The 17395-nt window shown below is 39.5% G+C and overlaps 1 protein-coding gene across 11 annotated transcripts in view; it reads left to right on the top strand.

Annotated features, from left to right (window-relative positions):
• FRMPD4 (FERM and PDZ domain containing 4) overlaps positions 1-17395 on the top strand; it is a 919852-nt gene that overhangs the window by 756604 nt on the left and 145853 nt on the right. The window contains exon 1 of one of the 11 annotated variants that reach the window (XM_084789367.1): positions 12143-12196. The exons of the other annotated variants lie outside the window; for them this stretch is intronic. Coding sequence (XP_084645493.1) covers positions 12180-12196 — 17 coding nt within the window. The 5' untranslated portion in view covers positions 12143-12179. Of the gene's footprint in view, positions 1-12142; positions 12197-17395 lie in introns of those variants that run through there. 11 annotated transcript variants of the gene reach the window in all.

Below are 17395 nucleotides of genomic sequence, written 5' to 3'. Positions count from 1 at the left end.
TTACTTTTTTTAAAATGTGAAACAGGAACCTTCAGCAGTGAAGGACCAAAGACTTGAGAATGATCTAGCATTTTGCTAAGGTTCAATGAAGCATAGACAGCCTTGGAGGAGTGTGACTGAGCAAAAGGGTGTGATATAATGCAATGGATGAAGTGAAGAAACTCAACAAGTTGCATGTGTCCCAATTTTCTTTGGTCTTTCTGTAGAACATTTCTTAAACCAGGGTTAGAGTAGGACTCCTTACAGAATGAAGTTCTTATATTCTACTGTCAGACTAGACAGATCAGAGGCTTTCTTTAGTCTTTTCCTTACATATATTTAATTTCAATTTATGTGTATAAGTGGTTTGCCTGAATGCATGCTGTTTGCACCATATGAGTGCAGGAGGTCATGGAAATCAGAAGAGTCATTAGATCTGTCCCTAATTCCACGGTTGTAAAGCAGTATGTGGGTGCTGTGAACTGAATCCTGAGCCTCTGCGAGAGAAACAAGTGTTCTCAACCACTGAGCTGCCACTCCAGCTCCTCAGAGAATTTCTTTCGAGTCACCTCTTATTCAGAAAGGCTACAAAATTTAGTGTAGTATTTTTAAATTTTACAGTTAGCTTTAGGGAAGATGAATTCCAGTTTCTGTGATATACCTGGCGGTGGCAGTTGAAGAAAGGAAAGAAAGGCAGAAGTACACTATGATGTTGGGGCCCTTCCAATGTCCTTCGTTTTCAACTATGTTGCATGCTGAAGCATCATACACTAGGGTACCCCAACACTTCTGAATCATGCATCTCTGAAGCTCGTGGTGTGAGATGAGCTTAAGAGCTAGCAGCTCTGCTCAGCATCTCAACGAACCCAAAGATATGACTTGATTATTATTGCCTCCTACACATTAGAGTGCCATTAACATAAAAGTCATCTCTTAAACACATTGAACTGAACTCAATTAGGATAATTGATTACCAGCCTAGCTGTAGGGATTTTGCAGCTTTAGGAAAACTGACAAACATCTTGCCCTTTTAGATCCTACAATTAGATTCGGGAGTGACAGTCAATAAGCATTTCCCAGGCTCCAAACTCATCATTTATAATGATGGCAAAAATCTTTCTGGGTGGATGAACTAGCTGTTGATAAAAGACTAATTGTGGAAATGGTTTTTAATAGTGATATTGGCAAATGGAATTGAGCCTGCAAAGGATAAATTTGATCATGAATTAATGGAACCTATTCTGGATGTTACTTTATATAAACCCTAATAGATCTTTGATTTACTGCATCTTGGTTTCTAAACTTGGAAGTATGAGTGAAAAAGGTTTCAGTCTAAGTTATGCATAAAGCCTATGATGCTTTGAATTGAATTCCTAAAAAATGACTCAGACTATAAACAATACATAACATGTGCATTTAAATTAATAGTAAAGAATTCTATTAGCTTTGCTCTCTGAAATACTTCAGCTTTGTCGCTTATAATGTGGAGAAACATTTCAGTTTATTATTGTTGTTGTTCTCATTTCATTATCCACTGGATCCAATCAAATGGTAGTTTTTACTCTCTGAGATTTTTTAATGGTGCTGTGTTCTTTCTTACAAAAAGATATGCTCTTCTGCCTCCTAGGCTCTCTAAATATCACTTTTATTATCCTTCTATGACTGTTTTCGCTATTCTCTTGGATTGAGATACCACACCTTCCTTCTTCATCTGGTAGTTCACAGTGGGATTCTCTAAGACTTTTCTGATTGCCTTTGTCCCCCATGAGTCATACAGCCTTCATTTAACCTGTTATTGTAAAATTAAGGGTCTTCTATGCCCATTCTTATAGTATGAAATGTTTTATGTGCCTGGTCCTTTAAGTGGCCCTATGCCCTTCAGTTTTGGTTGGCTTGTGGGAACAGGAGAGAATATAAAAAGCCAGCAGAGGTAGGAATCTTAGAGAGAGGAGAAGAAGAGATTAGTAGGCAGAAGTGGGTTCCAGGAGACAGAAAAGTAGGGTCAGAGAAGACAGCTGATGCAAGAAGAGAGAAGATTGAGTAGGACTAGAGAGAAGAAGAAAAGAGATTGAGCAGAATGAAGATAAGAGACAGTTGAAAGTGAATTGACCTAGCAGAGTGAAAAGAGAAGACAGTTGGTGAAAGCTGAGCCAGGAGAAGCTGAGCCGAGCCAATGAAGATATTGTAAGGAGAGAGTCAGAACCCACAAAGTACCTAAAGACAAAAGAAAAGAGAGAAACATTTACTAAAAGCCACACACTCTAGCTCCCAAATAATGACAAGAAGTCCTATTATATTTATTAATAAGCTTCAAGCACTATAGCTGGGCAGATATTGAGCTATTCTAATTAGTCTATGCTGACCTGTTTCCCAGCCATGTGGCCCATTACTTGCCTTTCCTTTTAGTCTTGACATATTCTGCTTCATCTGTGTCCTTATGGCTATTCCCTCAAGGTAACACTCTCCTTCTCTCTGCCTCCACCTGGGACCCTCTCACTGGGATCAGAAGTCCTGCTATATCCTCCTGCCCAGCTATAGGTGTTCAGCTCTTTATTAACCAGAGGTGATGGAGAACAATTTTTACACAAGATTGCGACAGGAGATACTTCAATAATAATGACAATGCCAACTTCCAGACAATAACCAGATCTCTGGGTACAGAAATCAGTATTTGAATACACAGTGCGTAAACCAATCCCCCAACATGTTATACTTGGATATTGATATCTCTAGCTGCCCCTACTGGGCTGGAATTTCTTTCAGGGCAGCAAATGACTATTGAATGGCACTATTAATCACAGAAGCAGAAACTAGATCATCATTTGACCTTTCCTAGAGGCTAGAGATGTACCTCCGATAGTAGTGAACTTGAATAACATGCTCAAGGTGGGTTCCATTCCATTCCCAGCACTGTAAAAGATTGGAGGAGAAGGGCAGGGGAGGAAGAAGAGGAGATGAAATTCTGAGTAACAAATGAATGCATAAATAAATGATAAATCGCCTGAGAAGAATTCTTTCAAGGTTTTTTCTTTTTCTTTTTTATTTAATTAATTTATTCAGATTACAACTCAATTGTTATCTCATCTCTTGTATCCTTCTCTTCCTCTCTCCTCCCCCTTTCACACTATTCCCCTCCCCTAGGTCTATGACCGAGGGGGACCTCCTCCCCTACTATATGATCACAGGCTATCAAGTCTCATCTTGGTAGCCTGCCTATTCTTTCTTTGAGTACCACCAGGCCTCCCCACCAAGGGGAGGTCGTCAAATATGGGGTACTGGAGTTCATGTCAGAGTCAGACCCTGCTCTCCACATAACTGTGGAGAATGTCCTGTCCATTGGCTAGATCACAGTAGGGGTTCGATGTTTACTACTTGTATTGTCCTTGGTTAATGCAATAGTTTGAGCAGATACCCCTGGGCCCAGATCCACCCATCATGATGTTGTTCTTGTAGGTTTCTATGATCCTCTGTGTCCTTCCATTTCCCTATCTCTTATATTTCTCTTACCTAGCATCCCAGTGGGATGTCCTCACATCTATCCCAATCTCCTGGTAAGTGAAGACTTTCATGGGACATGCTTTTTGGGCTAGTGTCCAATTATAGGTGAGTATATACCATTTGAGTCTTTCTGTTTCTGGGTTACCTCACTTAGTATGATCATTTCTAATTCCATCCATTTGTCCACAAATTTCGGGATTTCCTTGTTTTTAATAGCTGAGTAGTATTCCATAGTGTAAGTGTACCACAGTTTCTTTATCCATTCTTTAACTGAGGGACATTTAGGCTGTTTCCAGGTTCTGGCTATTATGACTAAGGCTGCTATGAGCATGGTTGAACATATGTCCTTGTTGTGTGGTGGAGCATCTTCTGGGTATATTCCAAGGAGTGGAATAGCTGGGTCTTAAGGAAGCCCTATTCCTAGTTTTCTGAGAAAGTGCCAGATAGATTTCCAAAGTGGTTGTACAAGTTTACATTCCCACCAGCAATGAAAGAGTGTTCCTCTTTCTCCACATTCTTGCCAGTATGTGGTGCCACTTGAATTTTTTATCTTAGCCGTTCTGATGAGTGTAAAATGGAATCTCAGAGTTGTTTTGATTTGCATTTCCCTGATGACTAAGGAGGTTGAGCATTTCTTTAAGTGTTTCTCAGCCATTCGTTATTCCTCTGCTGAGAATTCTCTGTTTAGTTCTGAGCCCCATTTCTCAATTGGGTTGTTTGGTTTGGTGGTGTTTAATTTCTTGAGTTCTTTATATATTTTGGATATTAGAACTTTCTCAGATGTAGGGTTAGTGAAGATCTTTTCCCAGTCTATAGGCTGTTGCTATGTTCTGTTGACGGTGTCTTCTGCCTTAGAGAAACTTCTCAGCCTCATGAGGTCCCATTTATTAGTTGTTGACCTTAAGGCCTGGGCTGTCGGTGTTCTGTTTAGGAAGCTGTCTCCTGTGCCTATGTGTTCCATGCTCTTCCCCACTTTTTCTTCTAACCGGTTTAGTATCTTTGGTTTTATGTTGAGGTCTTTAATCCACTTGGACTTGAGTTTTGTGCATGGTGACAAATATGGATCCAATTGTATTTTTCTACATGTAGACATCCAATTAGACCAGTACCATTTGTTGAAGATGCTATCATTTTTCCATTGAATAGATTTGGCTTCTTTGTCAAAAATCAAGTGACCATATGTGTATGGATTCATTTCTGGGTGTTCAATTCAATTCCATTGATCAACCAGCCTATTGCTGTGCCTCTCAAGGTGTTTTCTATTCGTCCCATCCCCTTGGGAAATTTTGCTGCCAGCAGATATTCTCTCCTCTCTATTTTTCACATAGTTTAGATCTTGGCTCCATTGTTGTATGGAAATTCTCCAGTCCCACATGTTAGAAAAGTACTTTCTTTCCTCCACACTCTTATGCTGATGGACCTTTTTCACTAAGCTGAAATCTGGGTGAGATTATCCCAATCTAAAATCCCAACACTCAGGACGCTGAGGCAGGAGAATCACACATTTAAGGTCAGCATAAGCTACATTTCAAAACACATTTTCAAACATTATTATCCCCTAAAATCCATGGTGTAGTTTTAGGTTTAGTCTATTTTTATCATCTCAGTCCTTCTACCAGAGTGTGGATGTCACGATTTTCCTATAAAGTCTGTTAGTAAATATTTTAGGTTTCTAAGACTTAAAAGGTCTTTGCTACAACCACTGAGCTCTTCCAATGTAGCATGAAAGCAGCTGACAAGAAAAAATAAATGCAAGTAGCTGTATTCCCATAAATCTTTATTTCAAGGTCTGACTTGGTCTGAGGGCTTTTACTTGCTGACCCCTGCATGAGAATCTAAATGTATGAGTCTTTCTAAATCCCCGCTATACCTTAGGTACTGGGTACAACTAAGGCTTTTCATTAAGCAGTTGTTGAAGAAATAGTAAATTTGCTCCACTATCGCAAAAGAGACTGCTTTGAAAATAATTTGAAAAGCTAATTTCTACAAAGTCAAGTAAAAATAGTAGACAAAAACCTTCAAATAAGAGTATCAGTTTTTCTAAAGTGTGATGCTCATCCATGTCTGAAATGTAGTGAAATTTTCACTCTTGTAAACTATGCTGTAGGTCCAGCCAGAGTGATAGATGGGTAATACTGACTTAAAGATAAAAGTGTATTGAGAAAAGATTGATAGAGATACAAAGAATTTGTTAAATATGAACTAAGATGACATGCAACTGATATGAATATGGAATGATTTATTTATAGAAGATGAGAGGGGAAGAGAGGGGTGCCACAGGGCAACAGAGAAAGAGAGGGGGACGGGACACACTTCATAGTCTGGCACACTCCTGGTGGTAGCAGGTGGCAGATGATGTCATGGGTTGCTCTGCAGCCTGGAGTAAGCTTATGAAGCTGCTTATATGCTAACATTCCTCCCCTTTCCTATGATTAAAAAAATGAAGACACTGGATTGCTTTCGTGCAAGGTAGGTTAAAGTATAAGCAGGCTACCAAGATGAGACTTGATAGCCTATGACCATATAGTGGGGAAGGAGGCCCCCTTGGTCATAGACCTAGGGTAGGGGAATAAGTTTAAAGTGGGAGGGAGGGGGAGTGGGAGAAACAAATGATGGGATAACAATTTAGTTGTAATCTGAATAAATTAATTTAATAAAATGAAAAAATAAAGTATATAAACATAGGGTCATGGGGAGCAGCTCTTGGTTGCCCATGTAAGGAAGAAGAGAGAGAATGAGAGAGAGAGAGAGAGAGAGAGAGAGAGAGAGAGAGAGAGAGAGAGAGAGAGAGAAGAGAGAGAGAGAGAGAGAGAGAGAGAGAGAGAGAGAGAGAGAGAGAGAAGTAAGAACAACAAAATCATAAAGGGGAAGGAAAAGCCCTGTCCTGGAAAGTTCAGGGTAGAGGGCAGGGTATGCCAGCCAAGTCCTGCAGCAGATAGGGACCGAGAAGTGCTGGGAGAATGTGAAGCTGTTTGTCCCAAGTCTGAAGGACACCATAAACGTATACAGTAAGATAAAAAAGAAGTATTTTTCATTTGAATGAGACAAGCAGACACAAATTCCATAGTGACCAATGTAGAAACACGATGTTTTCAGTGTTTTTAAAGGTCCCTGTGTCTGGACTGGAGAGATGTCTCTAAAGATAACATGTTTTCCACGCAAACGTAGAGACCTAAAGCTCAGCACACTGGTGAAAAAGCTGGATGTGGTGTTGCACAACCCTAATCCTAGAATTTCCTAGATGGGGCTGGATTGGGGGCTAGGGAGGTGGAACCTAGAAGCACACAAGTCAGCCAGCCTAGCTGAATCAGTGCATTCTGGGTCAAAGAGATACCCTGTCTTAAAAAATAAGGTGAAGCATGTTAGAACACACAACAGCATTAACCTCTGGCTTCCACATCTACAGACATCATGTGGACACATAAATGTAATGTACACATTAATACACACAAAATAAACATTAGCAAAAAAAAACTAATGTCCATATATGGAAATACCCCATCCATAAACGGATGCATATTTTATAGGAATATGTGGGTCTTTTTTTGTTTTATGAATGGTTTTGTGTATACAAATATGACTGACACAAGTTAGTTGAGTATTTGATGTCTGTGCTGCTTTCTATGGTAAACTATTTATTGCTATTGGATGAGAATCAGGAAAGTAAGCCAGAGTCAGAAGCCAGAGGAAGGACACTGCCCCTTGGGTGGTAGCAGGTGGCAGGTGCCAGGGTTGGCTTCATGGGATCTACTAAGTTGCTTCATGGAAGAGAGAGGCACGGGGAGTGGGTCAACATTTTGACAAGAACACAACAGTTGTTGACATCAATAAAGAAGCCAATAAGTCACCCTGGGGTACCAAAGATTAATGCAGCTGAGACCTGTTAGCAACATGAAGCCTCAAGGAGCAATGAAAGGAAATGGTTGGAGCAACTATACCAAAGCAAGCTCAGGAAAGAGGCATCGTACCGTAATCTTTCTTCCCACCCCATGTTTTCTCTGCTAGCACTTCCCAAATTCTGAACACAATGGGAAGCCAGATAAAGCCAACTTTACTTTAGAGTAAACTCCGAGGGCAGAGAGACACAGAAGGCTCTGGATAATGGATCTTGAGTGGTGGGTGAAGTTAATTTCACAGACACAAGAATTACAGCAAAGGAAACACAAGCAGAAGTTAAGGAAGTCAAACAGTAACCTAACTTTAAATATAAGAAGAGTGAATTCCCTAAATGAGGACTAGAAAGAATTCTCTTAAGATAGAAAAGGCTAAGAGGTCATATGTTTATGTTAGCTTTACTTATCTACCTATTTATTTATTTTTGAAATGGCCACACTCTGTATCTCAGGCTGGCCCCAAATCCACAGCAATTCTTCTGCCTTCTCCAGTCTTGAGATTGTAAGCATAAGCCACCATGCCCGGCTAAGAAAATTAAAATATGTTCAAACAGATATATTATCTCAAACCTTTGATTCTTGGACTTCTTATCAGCTGCTTTTCACTTCCTGCAAAAGCACTTACTGTAGTTATCAAAATGGGCCCTTGGTCAGTTCATCATTTAAAAATTCTGTAAAGATTATAACATGGGAAGTTTATAAAAAAATATGGCCGGGCAACTCTTTAAAATATCTCTGATCAAAATTGATACATGTCTGTGTGTCACATATTCCTTTCCTTTGTATTTGCTAGGACCATAATATCATAAGTATAAAATGATTACATAATTTTTCAAAGAATGCAAGCATACCATAGGAGATATGATATAACATCCTTGCATGGGAAGAAAACCTACAGTGCTTTAAACTCTCCCTCCCTCCCTCGCCTATTGCCCTAAAATATTACTGAAACTCAGTTTGCTGGACCTGAAGTGATGATTTTAATTGGTTTGAGAAAGGCTTTGTTCGTTATTATCAAGGCTGCAGGTTTTGCTTGAGAAAGTCTTTGCTCCTTATTATCAAGTCTTTTGTTCAAAAACCATATTTTCCTGCAGGAGAGAGAGAGAGAGAGAGAGAGAGAGAGAGAGAGAGAGAGAGAGAGAGAGAGAAAGCTAATCAATCAAGAAGAAAAAGTCTGTCCAGCCATGCAGCACTTCATGCTCTGTGAGCAACAGATGTTGACACTTTAGAAATGTTTGGGGTGATTGCAAGTTTTAACCCCAAAAGGGCTTAATCTGTTGGAGCCCAGAGCAAAGCGCATGTGTAAGAACCATCAGTCTGTCTGTCCCTTCACCACTCCAACTTCGGGCCATTCTATTTCATTTTGCTTGCTGGGACAGCATTAGACAAGCCCTGGGAATGCAGCATTTCCCATCAAGATTCTACCCTCATTTTTTTAAGTTCCTAAAAATGCCACGGAATTCGAATGTGAAAGCTGGGCTTTTGGAGAGCTGTAGTGATCTCTGTAAGATAGATGACTCTGCCCACCCCTGAATATGTAAACCACCCTTAGGGCTTACACCATAAGTCAGGAGCACCCTGGAGCATGCAGAACCAAATCTCCATCTAATTAGCTTTTATACTCTTATTAGTAAAATATATTTTGAGTGCATACAACTACAAATATATATTAATTTAAAATTTTAGTTACTGTTATATAACAATTATATATTATATATAAAATTTTTAATTATGTATATAATTGGTATTTTCTATGTGCCTGCCTGCATGTTTGTTTTTGCATCACATGTGTGCCTCGTGCCTATGGAGGTCTGATGAAGGCAGTAGATCCTCTAGAAATAGAGTTAGAAGTAGTTATGAGCCACCATCTATGTCCTGAGAGTTGAACCTGGGTCCTCTAGAAGACTATCCAGTACTCTTAACCACAGACACATCTCTCCAGCCCATTTATATTAGTTACATACATAAGTAATGCCGTGAATATATTGAAGATTCTAAAGCATATGCTTAAAAGGTATTGAAATGAGGTATTTTAAAGATGAAATGAATAACTTTTAACACCTCATCTGATCAGAAAATTTATTGTGTGTATATCATTTTAGCCATATTTTCACCTCAAAAATAAATTGCATATATGACTCCAAAAAATGAAATGAGCTTAAGGTGGTAGCATGGACCTGTTATGTCAACACTGGAGAGGCTGAAGTAGAGAGCTATTAAATGGGAGGCCAGTGTGGGCCTTGGGGGCCCCAGCCTCCCAAGAAACAAGAACAACAAAACAAACCAAGCAAGGTAAAAGAAATGTGAGCTAGACATTTTAATCACTTAAAATCATTTTGGTATCACTCTTGCATTAAATCATTTAATGTCTTAAATAACATCAGAGTAACTGGAGATGATTTTTTAATCTATTGCTTCATCACTTCACTGCATAAAAAGTGGAAGTTCTTGTGAGGGCAGCTTAATTCTTTATTCGAGTTGAATCAAATCATTAGAAAAAGAAAAGGAGCCACAAAAAAACTACGAAGGGACAAGTGGACAAAGGGTGGTGCTGGTTTGCTTACTCAGTGGCTCGTTTTCCTTCTCATCTATGCAAAGGATTTTGTTCGAATCCAACTGGAAACTTCTTTGGTGCCCATTAACTGTTCTCACAAACCAAGTGGAAACTGCTGCCTTTTCCTATATTTAAAAAATTCCTTCACAATCACTGAAATGCATCACTTGGAAGATTTTTAAGCAGGTTAGAAAAATCTATTACCAAGCTTTCGAAGACTGCAGCTTCTATCTCTTCATATTTGCATAATTTTCAATAAAACAATTAGACAACTGTTACATCCAAACATCTGCTTCCCTACATGCTTAGCACAATCCAAGTGTATGTGAAAAAATAAAATTACTTTCTCACTCATCATTAAAACACCTTCTTATTGTAAGAAGACCACTCTGTAAGTATATTGTAAGGTGGGAGCCAACAACCTCTGTAGGAGGACAATAAATTTCCCTAGCCACTTTACTGGTTTGCTCCAAAAGCAACTACGTTGTTGGCACATGAGCTCCCTTAGGCATCTCTGCTACTGCAAGTTGCACTGAATTCTTTCAACAGTGACCGTCTCTTAATTTACCCTGGAGGCTTCATGTTGCTGTAGTCGATACTCATAGCTGCATTATTTTTGTAAGGTGTTGTAGCATGCATATGTGTGTGCAGGCGCCAGAGTTCAACCTCTGGCACTGCTTCTCAGATGCCATCCACCTTCCTAAATAGGTTCATTCACAGACCTGGACTTCAACACATGGGCTCAGCCCCAGTGAGCCTCCTGTAGCTGCCCCTCGAGCACTAGGACTACAAGTGTGGGCCATCACATACAGCTGGAGGGTTTTTGTAAACTTTTTTTGCTTGTTTTTTGAGACAGGGTCTCACAATGTAGCTCTGGCTGTTCTGGAACTCACTGTGTAAAACAGGCTGGCCTCAAGCTCTCAGAGATCTACCTGCCACTGGCTCCTAAGTGCTGAGATTAAAGAAGTGTAGCAATATGCTAGGATGTAATATTTTGTTTTCAATTTTAAGTGTGTGTGTGTGTGTGTGTGTGTGTGTGTGTGTGTGTGTGTGTGGTGCTTGTGCATGCCCATAGTTCCTACAGAGACCAAAAGAGAGTTATGTATTCCTCAGAGTTAGAGGTACAGGTAGTTGTGAGACACCTAATGTAGGTGCTGAGAACCAAACTCAGGTCCTCTGTAAAATCAGCAAGCACTGTTAACTGCTGAGCAGTCTTCCTAGCCCCATTGAACAATTTTTGATGTGCATTTTTGGGATCCAAGGTCATCCTGCTTGCATAGCAAGTACTTTATCTTTGGAGCCATCTTCTCAGCTCCCTTGGCTACATTCTTTTCTCTGTTTGGCTAGTAGCATACCATTCTAAGAATTGTCATTTTATATCAGACTACCGAGAACATTTTTTTCTCACTTGGTGTTCTTTTATAATACTATATAAAATTTAAAGTTTGTTTTAGTGAATTCTTTAAAAGGGGCTGTTCACATTTCCTTAGTGGGCAGCATTAAATCTATGAATTATTTTGAAATGACCTGGACTTTTCATATTTAGTCTACCCCATTGCAGAGAAGACTTGCTTATTCTAAAGCCTTCTGAAATTTTTTCAATAGAAGTCTTTTCTTTGTGATTTTAAGGTTAATCATGCTGGAATCTCTTGGCTTTTAAGGACTGTGTAAGTCTCTAAGCTTGACGAAACAGCTTTGAATCCTTAAATGCTCCTGACACATTGTGGGAATTGACTGACAGTGGCCTGTGGAATTGATTAGTAAAGGTTAAGTTCGTGTGAACCCACAAGATGCATGTTCGTGAAGGAAAAAGCATGAGACACACTGTTATGTGCAGTGAAAACCCATTATGTGCAATTTCTGTTCAAAAAATTTAATTCATCTCCAGCGGAGGGATTTGGGTTGGTGCCTTTGATTCCCAAGGACTGAGACTTTCCCAGACTTGCTCAAAACAGGGGAGTTGAGCATAGAAACATGTACACAGTAAGAGCGGTGGATCTTAAGGACATGAAAATGGAAGTGCGCCAGTAGTTGCAGCCCCTTACCTTTGGGCAAACAGCAACAAGCATTATATCTAGATACAGACAAGTTTTGGATGCTTACTAGCAGGAATTCCTGACCCTCCTAGCATATCCCTTCACAGGATGCTCATGTAGTCATATTTTTTTTCTAATTTGTGATTTCTCCTTTCTCTCATTTAGGGTCTCTTGTTTCTAACCTGGTACATGTACATATTATCATTGCCTTGACTGCTTATGGGCTTGCCATTCAGGTATAATCATGATGAATATTCAAAATGCATGAGGATCTTCTGCCTAGTAAACCACTATGTCTTCATTTTCCATTGCCCACTCCTGTGATAACCTGTGTGGTCCCTTGAATTTCACCCTTTCTTTACCCTCAGTCTGTGAGATTGCTGCCTTCCTAGGCAACGCACCAAAAGGGTTCTTCTATGTTTCTGCTACTTCACTGGAGTCTTCATTCTTCATCTTCTTCAACCAAATAGTTCATACTGTCAGGGGTCAGGGAAAAGCAAGGCAAGAGTGGTCTACAACCAACTTTTGATTTGAGCCCTAGCAAAGCATCTCCGTCAAGTCAGAAACTGAAATGTACGTGTGTTCTGTTTCAGACCTGCTAGAGAGAAATCTCAATGAGGAAAAATAGCAAACAAAATGCTTTCATTGTATTATTTTACCACAACATTACCATAGGTTGACTTGATGGAGACTTTGTCCTAGAATCTTCTCTCCCTCACGATTTTTCTGGTGTAATCTGTCAAGTTTAACAACCCATGCTTTGCTTGCTTTATCCCTTCCAATTTGCACCCCGCCCCAAGTACTGAAGAACGGTGGTTTGTTTAGTTTAGTGCTTTTAGTGAAAGCTTCCATATTTAGCCCTTCATATACTACCTAAAGCCTATCAGGGATATTGAAAGTTCCCAATGAATAGACTTTAGGGACAGTCAAGGGATAGATTCCCTTCTGTGGTTGCTGACTACAATATATTTGCTTGTGAAAGATGTGAAGAAAGGTCTCATAGGCTCCTTTTGAATGTCATTGAAAGCACTGGCTACTTCTGTGGTTGCCGACAAATATGTGTGTGTGTGTGTGTGTGTGTGTGTGTGTGTGTGTGTGTGTGAGAGAGAGAGAGAGAGAGAGAGAGAGAGAGAGAGAGAGAGAGAGAGAGAGAGAGAGAGAGAGAGAGAGAGATATGTGAAGAATGGTCCATAGACCTTTTTTAAATATTATTTAAAACACTGGCTTTAAGATTATATGAGTGAGTTTTTATGCATAATCCCCCCCCAATATAGTGTCAAAACGTAATCATTACTTAGTATCCGTCATTCAGGTGACTAATCTAGCCTAGGGGCTAGACAGCTCTTCTATCCCTGATTTTTCATGGAAGCTTAGACTCTGATTTGTTTTCCATGTGTTCATTCTGGAGATACAGAAGCTCGCTGGTGCTTTTCATTATGGGGACAGAATAGCAAGGATACCTGCCCAAACATACAAAGGATTTTCAATTGTAAGACCTGGGTTCATCCATGTGACATTCTTTGGGCAAAGGGATATTAAAGTCAAGAGATAGAAAAATTGCACTAAGTGCCATTGAAAGCAATGGAAGGAAAGGTGGCATCTAGTGGACAAGTCACATCCTGGCAAGTGACATAGATGAAGTTGGTCTCCCTCACAGGCCAGTGCTTCTACGACAGAGACAGGAACAGGATACATAATGCTGGTGACTGGTGCTCTACTGAAGTCATTACTGAACTTTTTTGGCACTAAAGTCACCTTCTCTGGCTAAACTCAGGCACAGATGCCTATTTATATCCATTTTGGTTCAAGTCTTAACCTCTCAGGTGACCAACCTGCCATCATGTGCCTGGTCAGATACCTTAATGTTTATACCAAAGGTGAAGTTCTAAATTTGGTTCTTCCTTCTAGAATCTTCCATGTCAGCACATTTTCAACAAGAGGATCTTGCTGACTCTAATAGATGTATCAAGTCCAAGAAAAGACTATGAGTTTTCTTCCAATCAACACAATGTTCTTTTATGATCCTTTTATTGTTGCTGGGGCATTAAGGCTCCAAGAATTCAAGGAAACTCCTTTCCTTTTGTCATGGGGAATCAAGCTGCAGAGGCCCCACAGTCTCTTTAGAAATGAAATCCCCAAGAAACAGCAAGACTGTTCAGTTGGTCCTGACAGGGCATATTTTTCACCTCAGTTATTAGCCCCTATTTCAAGCTATAGATTCCTGATTTACTTGTATGTGTTTTCTGGAGGACTTTGGGGCAGAGTTGAAGGTTTATGTAGTGCATCCTTGAATTCTTCTAGTCTCAGCACTAAAAGTTACTGAAGCATGTTCAAGAGGTGAAAGGATATGGCTTTTAGTTCCTTATAAAAACTCACAACCATCCTCACAAAAAAAAAACTCTCAATTTCAGGTTCCCCCAACTTTTGCCTTACTACTAAGATCAGATTGACATTTCATGGTATGAGAATATCTTAGTGCAGATCTGTCTACTGAAAATGAGAGACTGATAACTTATAGATCATTAATCTGAAAACGTAACCTGATGAACAAGAAAATGGTAATGCTATCAACAGCTTTTCCTCACTGTACAAGCAAAACAAAGTGGATCAAAAATCTTTCTTAAATACCAAATCCTAAAACTAGCAGCAACTAAGAAAATATTCATTTGATTGGGTTTGTAATGAGATTGGGTGAGAAACAGCAGTGGAACAATATGGCTCCACATAAGATACTGCTGACACAAAGGAAAACAGTATCTAAGAAACTGAGGCTCTTATTCAAAGAAAAAATGACCACTTTTCATAATTCCCATCACCCCAGCTCCCTCCCATCTCTGTACTCCATGGTACATAGTGACCAAGAGATACAGCCAAGGAATGTTTACTGTATCTTCTTTATTTGTCTGTGTCCCTTGCATAGTATTGCCTTGGGTATTTTAATTCCTATTTGTTTTAATTTTGCCATTGCATTTTATCTGAATTTTTGTAATTGGAGGCCTTAGAGTTTGCCTAGGATTGATGAGGCATTTCACTCAGAGTTAGGTAGTAAATGTTTGAAATGGTAGGTTGGTGTCTTAGCTAGTGTTTCTATTCCTGTGATAAGACACCATGATCAAAATCAATTTAGGAGGAAAGATTTTATTTTATCATACACTTTCAGGTCACATTTTATCACCTATGGAAATTATGGCAGGAACTCAAGCAGGGCATAAATCTAAAGGCAGAGATTGATGGAAAGAGTGCTTCTTCCTGACTTGTTCCACTTGGCTTGCATAGACTTGCTTTCCATATCACCCAGGACCACTGGACAATGGGTGACACTACCCACAGTAAGATGGACCCTCCAACATCAATCATCAATCAAGAAGATAGATCACATGTTTTCCCACAGGCTAGTTTGATGGGGGTATTTTCTCAGTTCAGGTTTTCTCTTGCAAAATGATATGAAAGTAGCCAGTATAGTTGGTTTTCAGATTTTACAATCAAATGCTTTCATCATGTCTGAAATTCATTCCCAATGATCTTTAGAGATAAAAATGGAAACTATTATTTTCTGAGCACTTACTATATGCCCAACATTTTGTAAGTGCTTTACGTATCTTGTTTGCTTTGCACAGATCTCTTATGAGATTGTTATAATTACTGTCATTGTTTTCAAAATGATGCATGAAGTAAGGAAGAAAATCATATGGCTGGGACTCAGAAGGATTAGAACCCAAAGCCAAGTCATCTGGCTTCAAAGTCTTAGTACAAACAACCATGCTGTGTGTGTGTGTGTGTGTGTGTGTGTGTGTGTGTGTGTGTGTGTGTGTGTGTATCTTAGAACCAGTCTCCCAAGCAAACAGAAATGAGACATGTCTCCCATAGTGTAGGTGCATCAGGACATGTACACATGCTCCATTTCTGTGGAGAGAAGGTATGTGCAGGAACAAAGTTCCAGAGTAAGAAGCTCACCCTTGATCCATCAGAACAGCTTCCAATAGCATTAAAAGCCCCCAAATCCCTGTCATCTCTGCCATACTCACCCCAGTGTGAGCCATTACAATCTGTCAGAAAAGATACCATGGGTCATGAGTGCTCTTGTCTCATGGACTCTCCTTTCTGCTGTCAACACAGTAGCTGAATACATTGTTAACATTCAACCTTTCTATTGGTTTCCTGGTTGAGTCAGAGCAAAAGACCAAGTAGACACATGCACCTGTGCCATCTCTGTAGGATCTCTACCATCATTCCTTTACCACCCCAATCACTGATTCAAACCTGCAGCCTACCTCTCACTGACCTCTAGATGTTGCTAGGCATGTTTTCTTCCCATGAGGCATATTGCCCTTCCAGACAGTTGTGCTTCATGTTTCCTGTGTCCTGAGTGCACCTCCTCCAGATGGTACAGTGGCCCCTGGTTAAATGTTTTGCAGCACCCTCACTCAGCAGCTGTCTGCCCACCTTCTTCTTGTAGATTCTCTCCTTATTATTAACCATAACCTTGTGTAAACATTTTATTTTTGTCTGCTTTCTTTCCTTTTGTATTCCTACAATGGAGAACCAAGTGGGCATTTAATAAGTTTACTAAATGAATAAATGAATAAAATAGTTTCTTACAAAGTTGTCTTGAAAAATTAAGCAAACTAATATATGGTAGTATGGAATGTTAAATAACTGCTATGCTATTAAACTATAATAATATGAGAGTAGCTGAATGATATATTAAAACTTTAAATACTGTTATTTTATTGTTTCCTAGAAAAAAGCTAATAATTCTTCAAACATTTAAAATATTCTCATTTAATTGCCAATGGCTACTACAAGAGATGCCAATGAAATCATTTTGTGCCCTCTTTTCCTTTTGTCTCCAGCACACACTGTCATGGCCTCTTTCCTGTATTCAGTTCTTTTCCTGTCATTGCTTTTGAAAAGAGCTTGTGAAGAAGGTCAAATAGCTGCCATCACAGTAAGGTCTTCAAGAGTTAGATCACATAACAGATGAGCCCTTAGCATAAAGCCTGCAACACATTTATCTATTCTCTTTCTCCTAGTGTTGCATGTCTCAAGCAGTTACATTCTGTTTAAAGGGGGTTTTAAAATTGCACTTTCCTAGCACTGATATATATTTAAGGGGCAGATCCCAGAGGGATTTTGCTGATCTTCCCTAGCTTTTATTAATTGCCCTGAAAAATATCATGCTTCCTCCTTCCCTGGCTTTCTTTATTACACTTGGACAGAATGTTGTCCAGACAGTGTATAGAACAGCAGTATCCAAGGTATTTTAAAATGATGTTCTTTTGCTAATTAAAGAAGAATATTTTAAGTTGAATTGATAGCTGGGGAGATGGCTCAGCAGATAAAGGTACTTGCTACCAAGCTTGACAACCTGAGTTCAATCCCAGGACCCATATGGTAGGAAGAGAAAACCAATTCTTGCAAGTTGTCTTCGACCT

The sequence above is a fragment of the Acomys minous genome (assembly GCF_964271855.1).
Source record: "Acomys minous genome assembly, chromosome: 7".
Classification (NCBI taxonomy): Eukaryota; Metazoa; Chordata; class Mammalia; order Rodentia; family Muridae; genus Acomys; species Acomys minous.
The sequence above is the reverse complement of the archived record's forward strand: the minus strand, read 5'-3'. Positions and strand labels throughout refer to the sequence as shown.